General features: G+C 51.6%; 1 protein-coding gene across 2 annotated transcripts in view; it reads left to right on the top strand.

The window, feature by feature from the left end:
* The first annotated feature begins 2,037 nt into the window (after window positions 1–2,037).
* Window positions 2,038–16,718, top strand: part of VWA5B1 (von Willebrand factor A domain containing 5B1) — a 55,866-nt gene continuing 41,185 nt past the window's right edge. The window contains exons 1-7 of one of the 2 annotated variants that reach the window (XM_077151019.1): window positions 2,038–2,260; window positions 9,914–10,076; window positions 11,990–12,142; window positions 13,398–13,668; window positions 14,617–14,762; window positions 15,672–15,803; window positions 16,423–16,547. In XM_077151019.1, coding sequence (XP_077007134.1) covers window positions 9,938–10,076; window positions 11,990–12,142; window positions 13,398–13,668; window positions 14,617–14,762; window positions 15,672–15,803; window positions 16,423–16,547 — 966 coding nt within the window. In that variant the 5' untranslated portion in view covers window positions 2,038–2,260; window positions 9,914–9,937. The remainder of the gene's footprint in view (window positions 2,261–9,913; window positions 10,077–11,989; window positions 12,143–13,397; window positions 13,669–14,616; window positions 14,763–15,671; window positions 15,804–16,422; window positions 16,548–16,718) is intronic. The other variant, XM_077151020.1, reaches the window with a different exon arrangement.

Genomic DNA, 16,718 nt, shown 5'->3' with positions numbered 1-16,718 from the left:
TAAAACTGTTTCTGGCACTTTTCGGGTGCAGGGGGCTATAAAAAAGAACAAGACGCCTTTGCTCCCTGCCTTCTGGGGTTTACATTGTCCTCTAGGGTGTTCGGCCGGACAGACCGGCTGTCCCCATGGGGTGGGTGGCTGAGCCTGTGCCCAGGTTGACTCCCTGTCAAATGTCCTCTGTGACCCCACGTAGCCACTCTGTGCCACCTGAGGTGACAGCATGGGGAGAGGTCGGGGACAGCCTCACAGCTTGGCAGAGACCAACTTGGACTGTAAGGCAGCAAATGTCTTCCTCAATCAGCACCGAGGCTGGAGGCTTCGGAGAGAGGGGAGCCTGGGACATCTGGGTGGTCGGTCCAAGGGCTGTGGATGGCCATGGCAACTGTGGGGGAAATGCCAAGAAGGCAGGTGTTCGGGTTCAGTCTATGCTGGCAGGAGAGTAAGACCAGGAGGACATCCCAAAGAGGAGAAGAAATGAAAGTAACAGCCCACATTCAATGAGCTCTAGAAACCGGGTTAAGCATTTTGCATGCAGTATCTCACTTGTCATCTTCGCAATAATCCTGAAAAATGTTTTCCATACCCATTATACAGATGGTGAAACTGAGTTTCAAATGGGTTCCCAATAAGAGATACTAATTCCTGAGGAGAAAATGTTGGACAAGGAAGAGGAAAAGCAGGTTCCAATTAGGGACTGGCTTCCTAATCCGTCAGTCCACTGCTCGGAGAGGAAGCAGGGCAGTTCCCTCTTCAGTTCTCTAGGAGACCCCAGAGCCAGAGAGCAGCTCCGTAAGGGAAGTGGTCGCAGGTTGGATTCCAGAGGAGCCCGACCTCTGCACCATCGTCCGTGTGCTCCTCAGCAGACAGGAACGGGTGGGCTGGAGGTGAGGGGTGAGGCCCAGGGCACACAGAGGAGCCGCAGCTCTATGAGGTGAGCTCACCTCGCAAGCGTGCCCCTCCCTGGAAAGATGGGTATAAGCTGAATTTGTGTGAGTTGGGTCCAGTCTTCCCAGCAGTTTGTGCGCTCGTCACTGAGCGACCCCAGTGGGCCGAGGCTCTATGTCGGGAGCCTTACTGGGCCCCCTGAGGACAAGCATCCACACCCCACCCCCCACCCCCCCGCCAGCCACCACTTAAGTGCATTTAAACTGCCTTCCTCCTTGATTCTATAAAACAAAATCTTTTCAGAAGCCTTACAGATAGTCCTCATTTATTTGGATTTTTCAAATTGGATGTGCTTATTTCTTCCTCTTTAGCCGGAAGCCTCAGAAGCAGTGGGCGGCTTGGCGCTCAGCTTCCCCGAGCCTCTGTGGGGCCGAGCGGCCCGGACGTTCACGCTGGCCAGACTCCAGTTCTCTCAGGCAGCCAGGGAGGCTCTCAGCGCTGGGAAGGCCTGGGAATCTTCCACCCTGACCCGTTCTACCCCTGACACATTCTGCTCTATTCATTCATTCACTCACTCACTCAGTTGGAGCATATGCCATCCATTCATCAATGCGATCTCTTTTTGAGGAACAACCCCAGGAACTGGGGGGAGAAATTTCTTTCCTTGAATTCTAGGAGCAGACACCTCCTGGTTGAGGGTGGGCTGGAAACAAGACTCAAGACACACAGGCCTGAGGACCAGGGGCCCTGTCCATCTTGCTCACCACTGGGGCCCAGGGCCCAGCAATGCCTAGCACATAGTTGGTGCTCCATACACATTTGTTGAATGGACACATGGACACAGGGGCATACCTCCAAGGAGAGAGAAAACATGAGGGGTGCTGGCTGTGCTAGGGGGGTATGAGTGTGGCTAGTGTGGGATTTCAAAAAGGCTTCATGGCAGTGGTGGCATTTGAACTGGGCCTCAAATAATGGGTAAGATTTCCATTGGGTAAGGGGGAAGATGTGGGGGTGGCACTCCTGGCTATAGAAGCAAAGGAAAGGTAGGCTTGTTCGAAGGACAAGCAAGTAGTCTTGACCAACTGGAGTATGGGGTAAATCGGGTAGGATGGGGACGTGAGTATCAGATGCATGGATTTGTAACCCTCATTGGCTGGGTGTGGGCCCAAGGTGAGGAGGTTTAGATGGAGGATACCAGGACGTGAGGACCCTGGAATTCTAGAAGCTTAGAACAATCACATTGGATCCAGAGAACCCATCAACCTCGCCCCCACTTCACCAGGAGTATTGATGCAGGGCTGGGGTAGGGGGTCCTTGGAGGGCTCCCAGAGGAGGATTCAGGGATGGGGAAGAGAATGTGGATCCCCAAACCAAGGTAAGGGGGCAGGGTGGCAAGCAGCAGATGAATTGCTCAGCTGCTCGCAGTCTGTGTCAAACCCAGGCCAGGCTGAGCCCACTCAGCTGGGGATCCTGATTCTGTGGATGTGCAATCTGGAGGGACATGGCCAGGGTGAGAGAGAGAGGATTCCAGGATGTTTTCCCATGTTGTCTTTGATACAACAATGAAGTGGGGATGAAAGGGGATGGGCTACTGAGGTGAGTAGAGATGAGCCAAGACATTCCCAGCTCTGCCTGTCTTGACAGTCTGGGGGCGCTCAGCCTAACGCAGGACATGCCCTTGCAGGGAGGGCCTAGGAAAGGAGCAGAGAACAGAAGCCCCCAGGCCCCACCAGATCCCTCGGCTTGCCCACGCACTCACTTGACAAGCATTTTTTCTCCTTATCCTCCCAAGTTTCCTTGAAGTGGCACTGTCCCAATTCCGTTCTACAGTTGCAGAAGCTAAGGCATGGAGAGGTTAAGTAACTTGCTCCAGGTCACACAATATGTAAGTGGCAGTGCCCAGGAGAGTAACTGGTCAAGGACCACCCAGGAAGTGGCAGTCCAGGGACGCCAACCCCAGGCACTCCCCGAGCCGAGCCACTACCCCACAAGCCAGCTTTCCCCTTTTCTACCCTCCTCCTCCTGAAAAGATATCCCCTGGCAAGGGGGGGCATGAGACCCCTCTCCTTGACTTCAGGACCCCCATGCAGTTGCCTCAACCCCTGTCTTAATAAGTGAAGACAAAGCAGAGCCCCAGCACTCTGCTCTCTCCCTTCTCTCCACACGCTCCCCCATCACGTCCTAAATGAAGCTGTGCCATGCCTGCTGCAGGCCCCTGCCAGCCCAGTCTCTGCTCCCTGCCTGACTGCTGCCCCTCAGGCCATTCCAAGACAAGCTGGGACCCTAACCACAGGCCTCCGCAGGGAAGGTTGGGCCAGAGGCAGCATCTGGAGCCTGGGGCCTTGGCAGGGGCCAGCCAAGCTCAAGGTACAGTCAGGATCCCAACACAGAGCCTGGAGAAGCCATGTCCCAAAGACCCACAGGCCCTCCCGCCCCACCTGGAGGTTCGTCACATTCCTGGTCCTCCCTCCCTCCCTCCCACCCCCTCCCTCTCTCTCCTCTTTCCTCCCTTGTGCACCAAGCATAGACTAAGGGGCAGCCTGGGAAAGGGAAAAAAACAGGCTTTGGCCATAGGGCTGATTCCCACCCAGCTTGGCCACCCACTGGACAGCCCGTTCTGAACCTTAATTTCCCCAATGTGCAATGGGGTTTGGCATGAAGATTAGTGATGATGAATGTAAAGCACTAGCTTCTTTGGAGCTCTTCCTCTGAACTGAGCCCTGTGCTGGGAGATGGAGCACAGTTAATAAAGGAGATGTTCCCACTGCTCGTACTGCACTTAGAGCCCAGAAGGAGAGGCAAGAATTACAGACAGGCATTTGCAAAGCCTCGCAATGTGGGATGTAATAGATGCATAGACACGTGCCCAAAGTGGGGAGGGTCTGGTAGGCTGGGGTGTCATGGAAGGCTTCATGAAGTGACATCAGAACCAGGCCTTCAATGGTGAACGGAACTTTGAAAGGCAGAGAAGAGGGCAGTGACCACTGCAGGGAAATGGGGAAAAACAGATGCAAAGGCTCATGGGTGGAAAAGAACCTGACCTGTTCAGGGTGGGATAAAAAGGTCAGGGTATTTGGAGCAGAGCAAGCATGAAGGACGTGGCAGGAGATGACACTGGACTGAGGCTAGGGACCCACGGCAGGGAGACTTGAAGGCCGTGATGAAGTGCTGAGAAGAGGCACAGGACATAGGGGTCCTACTGGCCATGGAGTGGCAGTTCCAGAAGGCACAGCAAGAGGTTAGAAGAGGCAGGAGATGGGCAGGGGCTACTTCAAGGGTGCAGAGTTACAGAGCATTCCCTATAGATTGATGGCCCGTTAGAAGATGAATGAGAAGTGGGGGGGGGGGCATACATTGGGGGTTCTGCCTGATGGAAACCGGGATGAGCGCCTGGTGGATTAACTTACCTCAGCTTCTCGGAGTGGTTGCCCTGGGCCTGGAGCCAGAGAACATCTCTCCCTCAGCTGGACCCCTGCGAAACCCAGAAATAGCCAGCTTTGCACTGTGATTGCATATCGATTCATTCATTCAACAAGTATTTATTTACTCTCTGGCAAGCACTCGTCAAGGCATTTGGGATATATTAGTGAGAAAAACAGTCCCCAAATCCCTGCCCTTGGGGAGGGGAGGCAGGTGATAAGCAATAAACATAATCAATAGTTTATATATGGTGTGTTAGTGATTGTGCTGTGAAAACAATAAAAACAGGAAGAGGGATTGAAAGTGACGATGAGTTGCAAATTTAAATACGGTGTTCAAGGCAGGCCACGTGAGGCCAGGCTGGAAGGAGTGAATGAGAGAGCCAATGCGGAGGTCTAGAAGAGCCTTCCTGGAAGTGAGAACAGTCAGTAAAAGTCACTAACCGAGGAAACGGATGTAGGGGGCAGATCAGGGGGACCTTAAGCCACGTGGGGAGCCCCCTGGAGATTTGAGCCAAAGAATCACATTATTGGATCCATGTCTTCAAAGAATCACTCTGGCTGCTTTGTTCGGGAAAGGCTGTAGGGGGACAGCGAGGTGGCAGTGGTGGAGGTGACCTGAAGGGGTCAGATCTTGAACCTGATGACTTGCAACTTTATTTAATGTCTGTCTCTTCACTTGTGTGTGCACTCACGTCTTCTTTGTTTTCCTCTGAGTCCCCAGCACTTAGGGGTTCGCCAAAGGCTAGTGTCCTGTAGTGTCCCTGGGAGACTGCTCACCTTCATTAACGCATATTTTTCTATAACTAATCAACACAGCAATGCTGGGAGATGGGAGCTCTTAGTCCCTTTACCCACCCAATTTTATAGACGAGGGAACCGGCATTCAGGGATTAAAGTGAGGAAGTAGGTTATCAACCACAATTCAAATCTGGGTTTGTCTGGCTCCAAAGAGACCTGCCCAGAAAGAGAGCAATCATTTGGGATTTTTAAGTTCTAGACTGTTAAACAGTCTAGGTATCTGTTCTCGTTTGCTAGCTGCCGGAATGCAATATACCAGAAATGGAATGGCTTTTAACAAGGGGAATTTAATGAGTTGCTAGTTTACAGTTCTAAGGCTGAGAAAATGTCGCAATTAAAACAAATCTGTAGAAATGTCCAATCAAAGGCATCCAGGGGAAGATACCTTGGTTCAAGAAGGCCGATGAAGTTCAGGGTTTCTCTCTCAAGTGAGAAGGCACATGGCGAACATAGTCAGGGCTTCTCTCTCGGCTGGAAGGGCACATGGCGAATATGGTGTCATCTGATAGCTTTCTCTCCTGGCTTCTGGTTTCATGAAGCTCCCCAGGAGGTGTTTTCCTTCTTCATCTCCAGTGGACTCTCTGCTTCGTGGTGCTGCAGCATTCTGTGCTCTCTCTGAATCTCTTATTCTCCAAAATATTTCCTCTTTTATAGGACTCCAATAAACCAATAAAGATCCACCCAAATGGGTGGAGGCATGTCATCCCTTAATCTAGTTTAACAACCACTCTTGACTAAATCACATCATCCAGGGAGATGATCTCATTACAGTTTCAAACATACAGTATTGAATAGAGATTATTCTACCTTTATGAAATGGGATTTATATTAAAACATGGCTTTTCTTATGGGGCATACTTCCTTTCAAACCAGCACAGTATCTAACAATCAAACCAGGAATCTCCTAGAGCCCTTACAAAACTCTCAGGGTCCAGGGTCAGCACATTTCCTTCAAGATTAGCACAGTCCAACACTCCAAATAATTCCAGTCCTTCTCTATGCCTCTTTAAGGAATATAAAATGGGACCCAATTTATAACTTTGGGCCATCCTTCTGAAAATCCTCCTTCTTTCCCTCCCCGATTCTCCCAAGTCACCTGTCTGCTCTAAGGCCTCCCTGTGGCCTCTCTTTAAGACCCTCCCTTCCTGTTCTGCATCCTTCACTCTCTTCTCCAAGGCCCAGCCTACAAAGCAAAAGTTCTTCCTGTTTCTTTTCACTTCCCCAGACCATTTTCCAGATTCAGGGTCCCAAAAGCCAAGGCTCTGGACGGGCAAAGACAGGGACAAAGAGTGGGGCAGGTAAACTCATATTTTGACCCTTTCATGCTAACCCCAGCCTGTCTGACCCCCTTCACACCACTCACCCCAGGCATTCCTGGGGCCGAGCCTCAGCTTCTCACACTCTCTTAGAGCTGCCATTAGCTGCTTCTTCCCCATCAGGTCTCCCCTGGGTGCTTCCTGTGGTCTGATGCTCACTCAGGGCCCAGGTTGGGATGGCATTGGAGGGAGGATGCTGGGCTTTATTTGCTCTGTCCCCACATCTCACGGAGATGGTCTCGGGCTCCCACCAGGAGAATGTCCCTCACAGCCACCTACTGCATCCATATGTCCCTCCAGCTCCTTAAATTCATGTCCAAAACCAAACACTTTTCTCCTGAGGCCTCGATGTCTTCATCTGCAAAAGAATGTGATTTACCTTTATAAGGTTGTTGTGAGGATTCAATGAGGTCATTTTTGTACCTGGCACATTTTTAATGTTCAATAAATTCCAGCTACTGTCAGTACAATCTTTCCCCAGCCACTTGAGAATGGGGACTGTGTCTCAACTCTGAAACTCCAGTGCTTTAATTCAGGGCCTGGAATACAGTTGGTGCTCATAAATGCTTGATGAATTGAAAAATGAATGGATTAGTTAGGCTCCCCACATTTAAAGTTTACTCTTTCCAAGGGGGCTGGCATTCTTAAAGGGTCAGTTCTGAGTGAGTCTGCCCTGGCTCTCTCTCTCACCCTTGCTCCACTGCCTCCTCGAAAGCGTGGTAAGGGCGCCAGGGGCCGGGTGGGAAGATTCTGTTGATGAGATGCCCTTGGCAAAAGTGGACTGAAGCTTAAGTCCGAGCTCACCATCCATCTGGCTGCTAGTTCCCTGACACAGCATCGTCTGATCTGCATTCAGGACAGGTTAGGGCCAGGATGAGAAGGAGGAGGGAGAGAAGGTAGGTGGGCAAGACGCGGCTCAGTCAGGAAATGAACTCCGCCATCTTGTTCCGGGAGCCACCAGGACAGAGAACTCTGAGAGAAGGCAGCTGGGAATAGAGCAGCTCCCTCTTGGAGCCTTATCTACCTCCCGCTGTCAGTCAGCCTGACAGGAGATAAGCCAGCGCTGAGGGCTGTCTGGCCTGAGCCACAAAGGAGAACATAATTAAAAAGACACACCACTGGCCTGGCAGAGAGGGTGAGAGGCACCTGAGGACCTTAGTTAAGGAGATAAAGAGGACCTAGAGAGGACAAGCTTCCTTCTTTGAGAAAGGGCAGAGCCATCAGCATTCGTTGAACAGCCTTGCAAATAAATGGCAACAGGCTACTAGCCCATGAGAGGTTTCTCGGGTTGCTACACCATGGGGAGGAAATCTCCAAAGAGACTCTGACCTCCAACTTGTATTTCACTATCTTTGTTGACTTTTGCTTTCCATTCCAAATTCCGTCTTCCCCATCAAAGACAAATGATTACTTAGAAGGTCTCAGGAGCCTAATAGATAATCGATACATTGCCTGATAAGTGCTATGAAGACCTTCATGTGATGGAAGGCATCCATTCTTTTAATTCATTCAATCAGTCAGCCTTGAGAATACAATGGGAAACAAAAATTGACAAGGTCACTGCATGCACTCTTGGAGCACACACACTAACGGGGATGACTGTCAATAACAAAACAATCACACTAATGAAGATATCATTGCAAACTGGTAGAAATACTCAGAGAGTCACTTGGCTCTGTGAGATGGATGTGGGAAGATGTGGGGCACAGGTGATCAGGCTTCCTTAGGAGGTGTCACTGAAGTTGACACTAAAGGATGAATAGGAGGTTATCGATTAAAAACTGGGTCATATACCTATCATAGCTTGCCAATCCCCAACCAAAACCATTCCTGACAATCCCAAAGGACACCTAGGGTATTATATAAGATTTTACAAAGGTTCCATGCATTAGGGTAACTTTCCAGAAACCTACAACCTCCAGATGGGTCCCTGGACCTGATAAGTCCTAAAATGCAGAGGGCCCAGCCTCCCCAGAACTCAACTGGTTCCATCCCCATATCCCATATTATTCACAGCCCCTTTCAACATGAAAGAGTTAGAATGGGCATAGCCCAAATACCCCTAAGGAGTAGGAGAAAGATCAAAGCTGATGGTGGAGTTGTACAGAGAAAGTAGTGTTTAACAAATGAGTATGATTGCTGAATCATTATATCGATGTTTCTTTTAGTCTTCAGTATCTTAGACCAGCTAGAAGTAAAAGCCTAAAATTGTGGAATAGTAACCCATACCAAATTCTAAAATCTGTTCTATAACTAATTGTTGTGCTATGCTTTGAAATTTATTGCTTTTTTGTATATATGATATTCTTCACAAAAAAAGAAAGTCAATTGGGACGATACATGCACAGCCATATGAAAAAAAATATTTGTATTAATCACTTGCTTAAAGCTCTTCAGTGACTCCCAATACCTAAATTATAAAGTCCAAATATGCAAAAAAAAAAAAAAATGTTGTGGGTTGAGCCTTCCAGGTAGAGAGGGGCAAGTAAAATGGCACTGAGGTGGGAGAAACCAAGAACATTTGAGAAATGGAAAGGAAGCTGGTGAGACCCACAAAGTATGTTTGGGGGAGCATGGTGCCTGGGGGCCTGAGGCCATGTTAAGGGTGTGGGCCATTATTCTCGGAGCAATGGAAAACCAGTGGAGGGTACAGCAGGTGGGGGGGGGGGGGGCGGAGACCTGTCTGGTTTGTGTGTTGGCACATTTGCTCTGGCCCTGGGTGATGACTGGATTCCCAGGAGGAACAGCCGGTCCGAAAAGACGATTAGCAACTACAGTCCAGGGAGCGAGGGTGGTGAGATGGCCAAGGATGCTGGTGGTAGAACAGGAGAGAAGTGAACGGACTCAGGGCTTTTCCAGAGGTAAAATCCCAGGACTTGGCAATGGATCGGGCATGGGGGTTTGGAGCATGAGAGGCCAGGAATGGTTCCCAGATTTTGGGACTCCCTTTACTGCAGGGTCCTTTGCGGTGCTCTTCACTCCCTCACCACCCAGGTGTTAAATATGGCAGGCGAACCCACTGAAGTTAGAGGAGAAGGGCTTGGGAAGCTCGTCCAATCTCCTCATTTTGCAGAGGAAAGTGAGGCTCAGGGGATTCCATACTCTCAAAGGGATGGGGTTCAAGCCCGTCCTTCAACTCTCATCCAGAATTAGGAGCGGGCGGGCTGCTGGAGAGAATTCCAGGCTGGACGTGCAGCTGCTCAGACTCTAGCCCTGACCAGGCTCCCGGCCACCAGGTGAGGTCAGGCAGGGCCCGTCTCTGCAGGCCTCAGCTTTTCTACTTGGGCGATAGAAGGAGATGTCATTACCACCTTTCGCTTCTCAGGGCTACCAAAGCCCCAATTGCTCAGGGCCACCGTTGTCAACTGCAAGGTCCTTGGGGGAAAATAAAGAGAATGGTGTTCGATGGTGGGTGTGGAGTGGGAAACTGGGTTGGGGGATGGGGTGGGGCGATTGGCTCTCCCCACCTCCTGCCCTTGCTGTCTCTTGCAGGCTCTGAAGACAGTAGTTGGCAGGATGCCCGGCCTGCTGAACCAGGGCACAGGGGCGGCCCTGCCCCTCACCGCATCCGATGTCACCTCCTTCGTCAGTGGCTATGCCCTGGGCCTGACGGCCTCCCTCATCTATGGCAACCTGGAAGCTCAGCCCTTCCAGGGTAAGGACCCCTGTGGGTGCTTCCCCCAGGGCCACCCCCTTGTCCAGTTGAATCCCTGTCCCACCATTTACTGGCCAATGGATACGGGGCAAGTCATGCAACCTCTCTCAGACTCAGTTTCCCCATCTGTAAAGGGAATACTCAACAATGATGTTAAGTAGAGTCAGGGTTTGGACCCAGGTCTGGGCTCCGTTCCAGCCCTGCAGCCCCAGCCGACTGCCCCACACTTCTCCCACCCCACAGGTCACACCCAGCTGTGTCCACACTTTCCCCGGGAGCCTCCCAGTAGGAGAGGCATCAAGACTCAGTCCGAGCCAGAGGCTACCTCCCCCCAGTCTAGGTGCATCCCCGCCCTTAACTCACCATGCGGCCTTGGGGACCTCCCCAAATCAGGCTGTTCCTCTCCGCCTGCCCCCACACCTGGGATTGTGGTGAGGGGCGCATGAGGTCATGGATGAAAAAGGACGGCGTGGACTGGCGATGGTCTGCTGACATGAATCACCAGTGCAGGCAGTTAGGAAGGGGAACTCAAGTCGCTTGTCAATCAAAACACTGTCCTTACCCTTAGGGAGGGAGTTGCGGAATGCCTGGCCGGAAGGGGCGCGCGCTGCTACATGTAAAGCGCTGTTGTGGTTGGGGTTCCGTTCCCGTTCACAGGGAGGGGGCCTAACCCCCAAGCTTCACGTCTCTGGACACCCACCCTCCGCCTGATGTTTGTTCTGAAATCCTTTCAGAGCCCTGGGGGCCGACGCTGCCCCAGAGGAACCTGCAGGAAACCTCCTTTCCCCCAGCGATCGCCTGGGCTGGACAGAAGAGCCTGTTTCTCTGTTGGAGGAATCCTAGAGGGAGTGGCTTAAAATAGGACCCAGCTGGGGACCCAAGGGATTAAATTACCAAAAGTTTTTTTACTTTAGATGTGCAAATGATGAAGATGAATGATTTGATAGATGGAGAAAGTGAGGCTCAGAGGGCGGGGAAGCCAGGGTTTATGGATGGTCACCCTGGGTCCTGTGTTGTGCTGCCCCAGTAGTAATGGTTAAATTCATTAATTTACAATCAAATGAGATAAGGCCTTGAGACTCCAAGTGTGGTCCCGGAGCCCCCTGCATCACGCTGGTGAGAAATGCAGAAAGCACAGGCCCAGCCCCAGACCGAATGAATCAGAATCTACATTTAGCAAAAGCCTTAGGTGATCTGCATGCAAATTAAAGTTGGATGAAATATAAAATACTTGGCCATAAAACAGGACACGTAGTTTAATAAACAGCAGCTCTTTTTTTTCTTTGCATGGGCCGGCGCTGGGAATCAAGCCCGGGCCTCGGGCTTGGCAGGCGAGAACTCTGCCTGCGGAGTCACCATGGCCCACCCTGCAGCTCTTTTTTGATTCTCTTAACGACCCTATGAGTTTGGCTTCATTATTCTCGTCTTACAGGCGGGGCGATGAGGCTCAGAGAAGCTAAACGTTGCATCCAAGTTCAGCTAGTAAGCGTGGCAGGGCCCCGTTTAGGACGCCAAAGCCCCAGGTGCTCAGGGCCACAGGTGGCCAACTGGTGGCCCATTGACCAAATCCACCACACAGATGTGTTTTATTAGGTTCACACAATACATCCCATAACTTCCAGGTTTCCAATCTCTTTGCAGGCTCACATGCCTGCAAAATAAAGTTGGCAAGAAGGGGGAGAAGCTGCCCCTTCTTCATTTGCCCTGCCTCCCACATGATGCAAGCTGCTGCACTTACCCCTCCTGGCCCAGAGCCCTTCGTGGGTCCAGCTCCAGGATCTGCAGAGTTCTCTCTGGCATCTGCTAAGTGGCAGAGGGAGCCATCCACCTGGCAGGCCAGAGGCTCAGGCACATTTCCATGGGCGGGGTTTGCAGGGTGGGGCACCCCACGTTGCTGAGCCTTGCTCCGACAGGCCTCTTCGTGTACCCGCTGGATGATTACACCACGGTGATTGGCTTTGAGGCAGTCATTGCTGACCGCGTTGTGACTGTCCAGATCAAGGACAAAGCCAAGCTGGAGAGCAGCCATGTTGATGTACCCCGTGTCCGTGGCACACCTATCACAGGTAAGGAGGCCAGCAGTTTTGTGGCAGGCACTGGGCCTGGTCGGAGCCTCAGGCAGACTTCAAGGGCAGCCATGGGATAGGGTAGAAAAAGCACTGGACTAGGAGTTGGGGATCCCGAGATGGAATCCTGTACAACCTTGGACCTATCATTAACTTCTCCAAACTTCAGTTTCACTGTCTTTAAAGTGAGATAATTCTTATGGTTCTCACCTCAAAAGTGTGGTGGGGATCAAAGAAGGCAATAAAAGAGATTTTTAGGTATCCCTATAGAGCAGAATAGATAGCTGTTCTTAAGCTCAGAGGCTGTGGACTGACTCCCTACCCTGCTACTCACAAGTAGTTGGACATAGATAAAAAAAATTAAACCTCGTCTGAGCAATGAAACAAACAGTTATATTTTCCTGGTGTTCAGTGGAGAGAATTCAGGCCGAACACTCATCACAGTCCCTGGTACCGAGTAAGTACTCAAAGAGTAGCTGCTGATGCCTGCTAATGAGAAAACTGAAGTTCAGAGAGGGTGAGTGGTTGGCTCAAGGTCACACAGCATGTTAGTGGCAGAGCCGGGGCTTGAACTCAGACGAAGTATCACATGATGTAGGAAATTCTTATCTTTAGGTCTTTGACCAACGTACCTGATGTTAATGTGCCCCAGAATCTTCTAATGGGCACTCTCCACGTGTAAGGCACCAAGTTGCCCTCAAGTTGGTATAACTCCCCACAGCCTGGAGTAACCATGATAGGAGGGAGAAAGCAGCTGGGCCAAGAGAATGCTGAATGATGGGAGAGGAAGGGAAGAGGGGGCCAGATGGGGGGCCTGGGAAGTGTTCATGGCCGGGTTAGATGGATGGGGAAGACAGGCTAAGTAGGGTCAAGGGATTGGGCCTTTTGGATAAAAGCAAAGAACATGGGCTGGAGCCCAAAGGTGCAGGACAGGGCGGGGTTCATGCTTGAACTGAGTTCTTGAGGAGAAAAAGAGTCTGCAGGGTGGAGCTGTGACTGCCTGCTGGGTGTTTGTGTGGGTCTGAGTCTCCACAGGTACTATGGAAAGCATCCAGCCTAAAACCAGACCCATGTGGGTTCAGATGATCAACAAGTTAGTTGTCCGCTGAGTAACTTGGGCAAGCCACAGCCCCATGCCAAGGTTTAGTTTCTCCAAACAGCAAAATGGACTATTTTAACCTACTGCCCCGCAAGCTTAGAGAAGCTGAGAGATGCAGATATATGCAGAGCCCCTGATGCCAGTCCTGGCTCTTAGGAAATGCTCTGCGAGAGGGCTCTGGTATCGCCCCGCATTCCTGCACACCAGGAAGGGTGGCTTTGGATGAGGATTTGGAGCGGATCCTGTTCGTGGTCAACCTGGGGACCATCGCGCCAATGGAGAACGTGGCCATCTTCATCAGCACCTCTTCCGAGCTCCCCACACTCCCCAGCGGGGCTGTGAGGGTCCTGCTGCCTGCCGTCTGCGTCCCGACCGTGCCCCAGTTCTGCACCGACAGCCTGAGCCTCTCCACCCAACAGCCCCACAGGTAAGGAGCCCCTGCCCAAATGAGGGTCAGGGTGCCAGGAGGCAGCTGGGTGAAGTCTGGGGTGTGCAGGATGGGGAGATGGTACGGGAGCCTAGAAGGTAAGGCTCAGCCCTAGAGTTGCCACCCTCCATAATAGCTCCTCTACTGCTCGCTTTAAGAGCAATTAAGAATCCCCCCGTAATGGTCCTGGCCGGAAGTTCTGGGATTTAGACAGTGTGGGATCAGAATTTCCAGGGTTTGTATTTTAATTAACTCAAGGTATTTTCTGAGCATCTGCAACATGCTAGACACCGGGGCCAGAGGTTAGGAATGCAACAGGGTCTCTGCTATTTTTTAACTTAGTAGGAGAGATCATTATCCACATAATAACACAAACAACATGTAACTAATTGTTTATATACTTGCATGCACAAGTTATTATGTAAAATGCAATGAAGGAGACAGATATTGGGCTAAGAGTATGAAAGAAGAATCTAACCTGGGGGAACCAGGAGCCAGGTAGGGCTTCTTCAAGGAAGCAGCACTTCAGCTGAGAACTGGACAATAGGGAAGAGGTAGGCATGAGAAAGAGGGTTCCTGTAGGAAAGAACAGCAGGGACAAAAGCAGGATCAGAGCCCCAGAGCACTGGTGGTGCTAGAGGGGGCTGCAGAGCCTCGGGAACCCCTGCGGTCCTGGCAAAGACTTTGAATTTCTCCCCAAAACAACAGGGAGCCATTAAAAGGATTTCCAGCAGAAAAGGGGGGGCAGGACCTGCCCAGTACCAGGTCAGTCAGGCCCCAGTACTTAGTGGGTGAGTAAGGTTCCAGGCATGGGAGGAGCCAGTTCCTCAACACCCTTGGCCAGCTTGGCTTCAGGGGGGCCAGAGCTGCCTGGGTCTCACCATCTCCTCATCTTCCCCCACTGCCCTGGGCTGCCCTCCTTTTCCCTCTTTGCTGCCCCCTTCGCAGCAAAGACAGGCATTGCTTTGGAACCCAAGCCCTGGACTCTTGGAACAAGCTGTCCCTGGCAACTCTCCTGAACACAGAGGTGTCCAATCCCATGGAGTATGAGTTCAACTTCCAGCTGGAGATCCGGGGGCCATGCCTGCTCGCAGGTGAGAGGGAGCTGCCCAGACGGGGGCCTGGCTGGAAAGAACACTTGAGGCCCCTTTTGGGCCAAAAGCTGCTGGGGTATAGATGGGGTATAAAGAGGAAGGGGGAGGTGCCCAGACCCAACAACCCCGTTTCCGCTCTCCAACAAGCAGCCCCAGACAAGCCCCGCACAGGGTCAGCTGTCAAGGCCACCCCCACCTCCAATGGGCTTCCTCAGGGAAATTTCCTGGGCAAATGGTAAGTTCTTGGTCTTCTCCTGGTGGCCAGAGTGGTAAAGATGCTTCCTGGTTCTCACCTTGTCTGCACGTCAGGACCACCAGGAAAGCTTTCAAAATCCTAATATCTGGACCTCAGCCACAGAGATGAAATTGGCCTGGCGTGTATCCTGGGTGTTGGAGCATTTACAAGCTCCCTGGGTGACTCTAGCAGGAAGCCAGGGTTGAAAATCCTGACTCTGGGGGTTCTCCTTCCCAACCCACTCTGGGTGTTAAAAGAACACTGGGATGTGGTTTCTTGTCAGCGAGTGTTTTCCTAAAGCAGTATTACATTCTGATGCAAGCCACATTCATGGAGCAAACACCCCAAAAGCAACCACCGATTAGTGCTGAGCTTTTTCCGCTGCTTGGCAGCATGCTGGGTGCCTTATGTGCCCTATAAGGAAGCAACTCCATCATCACTGCTGGACCCTGAGGTCAGGGCGGGAAGAGTCATTAGACATCATGTATCTAAGCCCAGCTTTTTGCAAATGGGGAAATTGAGGCCCAGAGTGGGGAGGAGACCTATCTAGGGTCACATAGCAGGTTAGGACCCTCTGATGGGCCGGGGAGCCAGTCATCTCTGCTGGGGTCTTTATGCCCCCATCGAGAGGCTCGATGCTTCCGAGCCTATTACGGTCCTTCTGTGCCACTCAGGGGTAGAGAGTCCCACACATGAGATCCGCGCCGACGCAGCCCCATCCGCCTGCTCAGCCAAAAGTATCATCATCACCTTAGCCAACAAGCACACCTTCGACCGGCCTGTGGAGATCCTCATCCACCCGAGCGGTAGGGTGCACCGTGCAGGGGCCCTGGGATGCCTGTGGGAGGGAAAAAGTGCTGATCCAGGAAAGACACATGTGGCCCCCTGGGTCAAGGGTACGGGTGGGAGTGAGTAGCAGAGGGGAGAAGCCCAACCACTTGCCTCCTTGGAAATTTGGCTCCTCCTGAGGAACCGAGTGTCTCCTGCCCTGATTCTAGCTGCAAAGGTCCCAAGGTCTTGTCCAGCCACTGGGGCACTTTGCCCCTCAGACCAGCTGAGCAGAGGACTTTCAAAACCCTCCACTCAGTGAGACCCTAGCAACTCTGTATCCTTGACAAGGAATTATTTTGTCTCTCCTCTTTTGGAATTAATAGAATGTCAGAACCTGAAAAGATCAGAGAGCAATTTAATCCAGGCCCCTTCCCATTTTGCAGATGGGAAAACTGAGATCCAGAGAGGGGCAGTGAGTTGCCCATGATCACTAAGCTTTCTTGACTCCAGCTGAAGAATCTTTCCATGGCCCCACACTGTTTTAGGCTGCCATTGGGAGTCCCATAACCTGAGAAGGTCCTGCCCCCTAAACAAGGACACTGGCACCCTCACATTCGGGATGAGTGCTGAGTGTTGGTCTCCTCGTTCCTGCAGAGCCCCACATGCCGCATGTCCTGATAGAGAAAGGGGACATGACCCTGGGAGAATTTGACCAGCACTTGAAGGGAAGAACAGATTTCATTAAAGGAATGAAGAAGGACAGCAGTGCAGAGCGAAAGGTGAGGGCGACTAAAGCCGGAGTCCATGGATGGCAGAGTTGGGTGGCATGGGGATCCTGTACTCACTGAACCGAAGAGGAGCTGGGGCCTGAGTTGGGGGAGGTGACTTCTCTGAGGTCGCACAGCGAACTGGTGCTCAATCCTGGACAAGTAGTGTTTCTCATCAATATT

Source organism: Tamandua tetradactyla, chromosome 2, assembly GCF_023851605.1.
Source record: "Tamandua tetradactyla isolate mTamTet1 chromosome 2, mTamTet1.pri, whole genome shotgun sequence".
In the NCBI taxonomy this organism is placed as follows: domain Eukaryota; kingdom Metazoa; phylum Chordata; class Mammalia; order Pilosa; family Myrmecophagidae; genus Tamandua; species Tamandua tetradactyla.
This window is presented reverse-complemented; position numbering and strand designations above follow the sequence as displayed.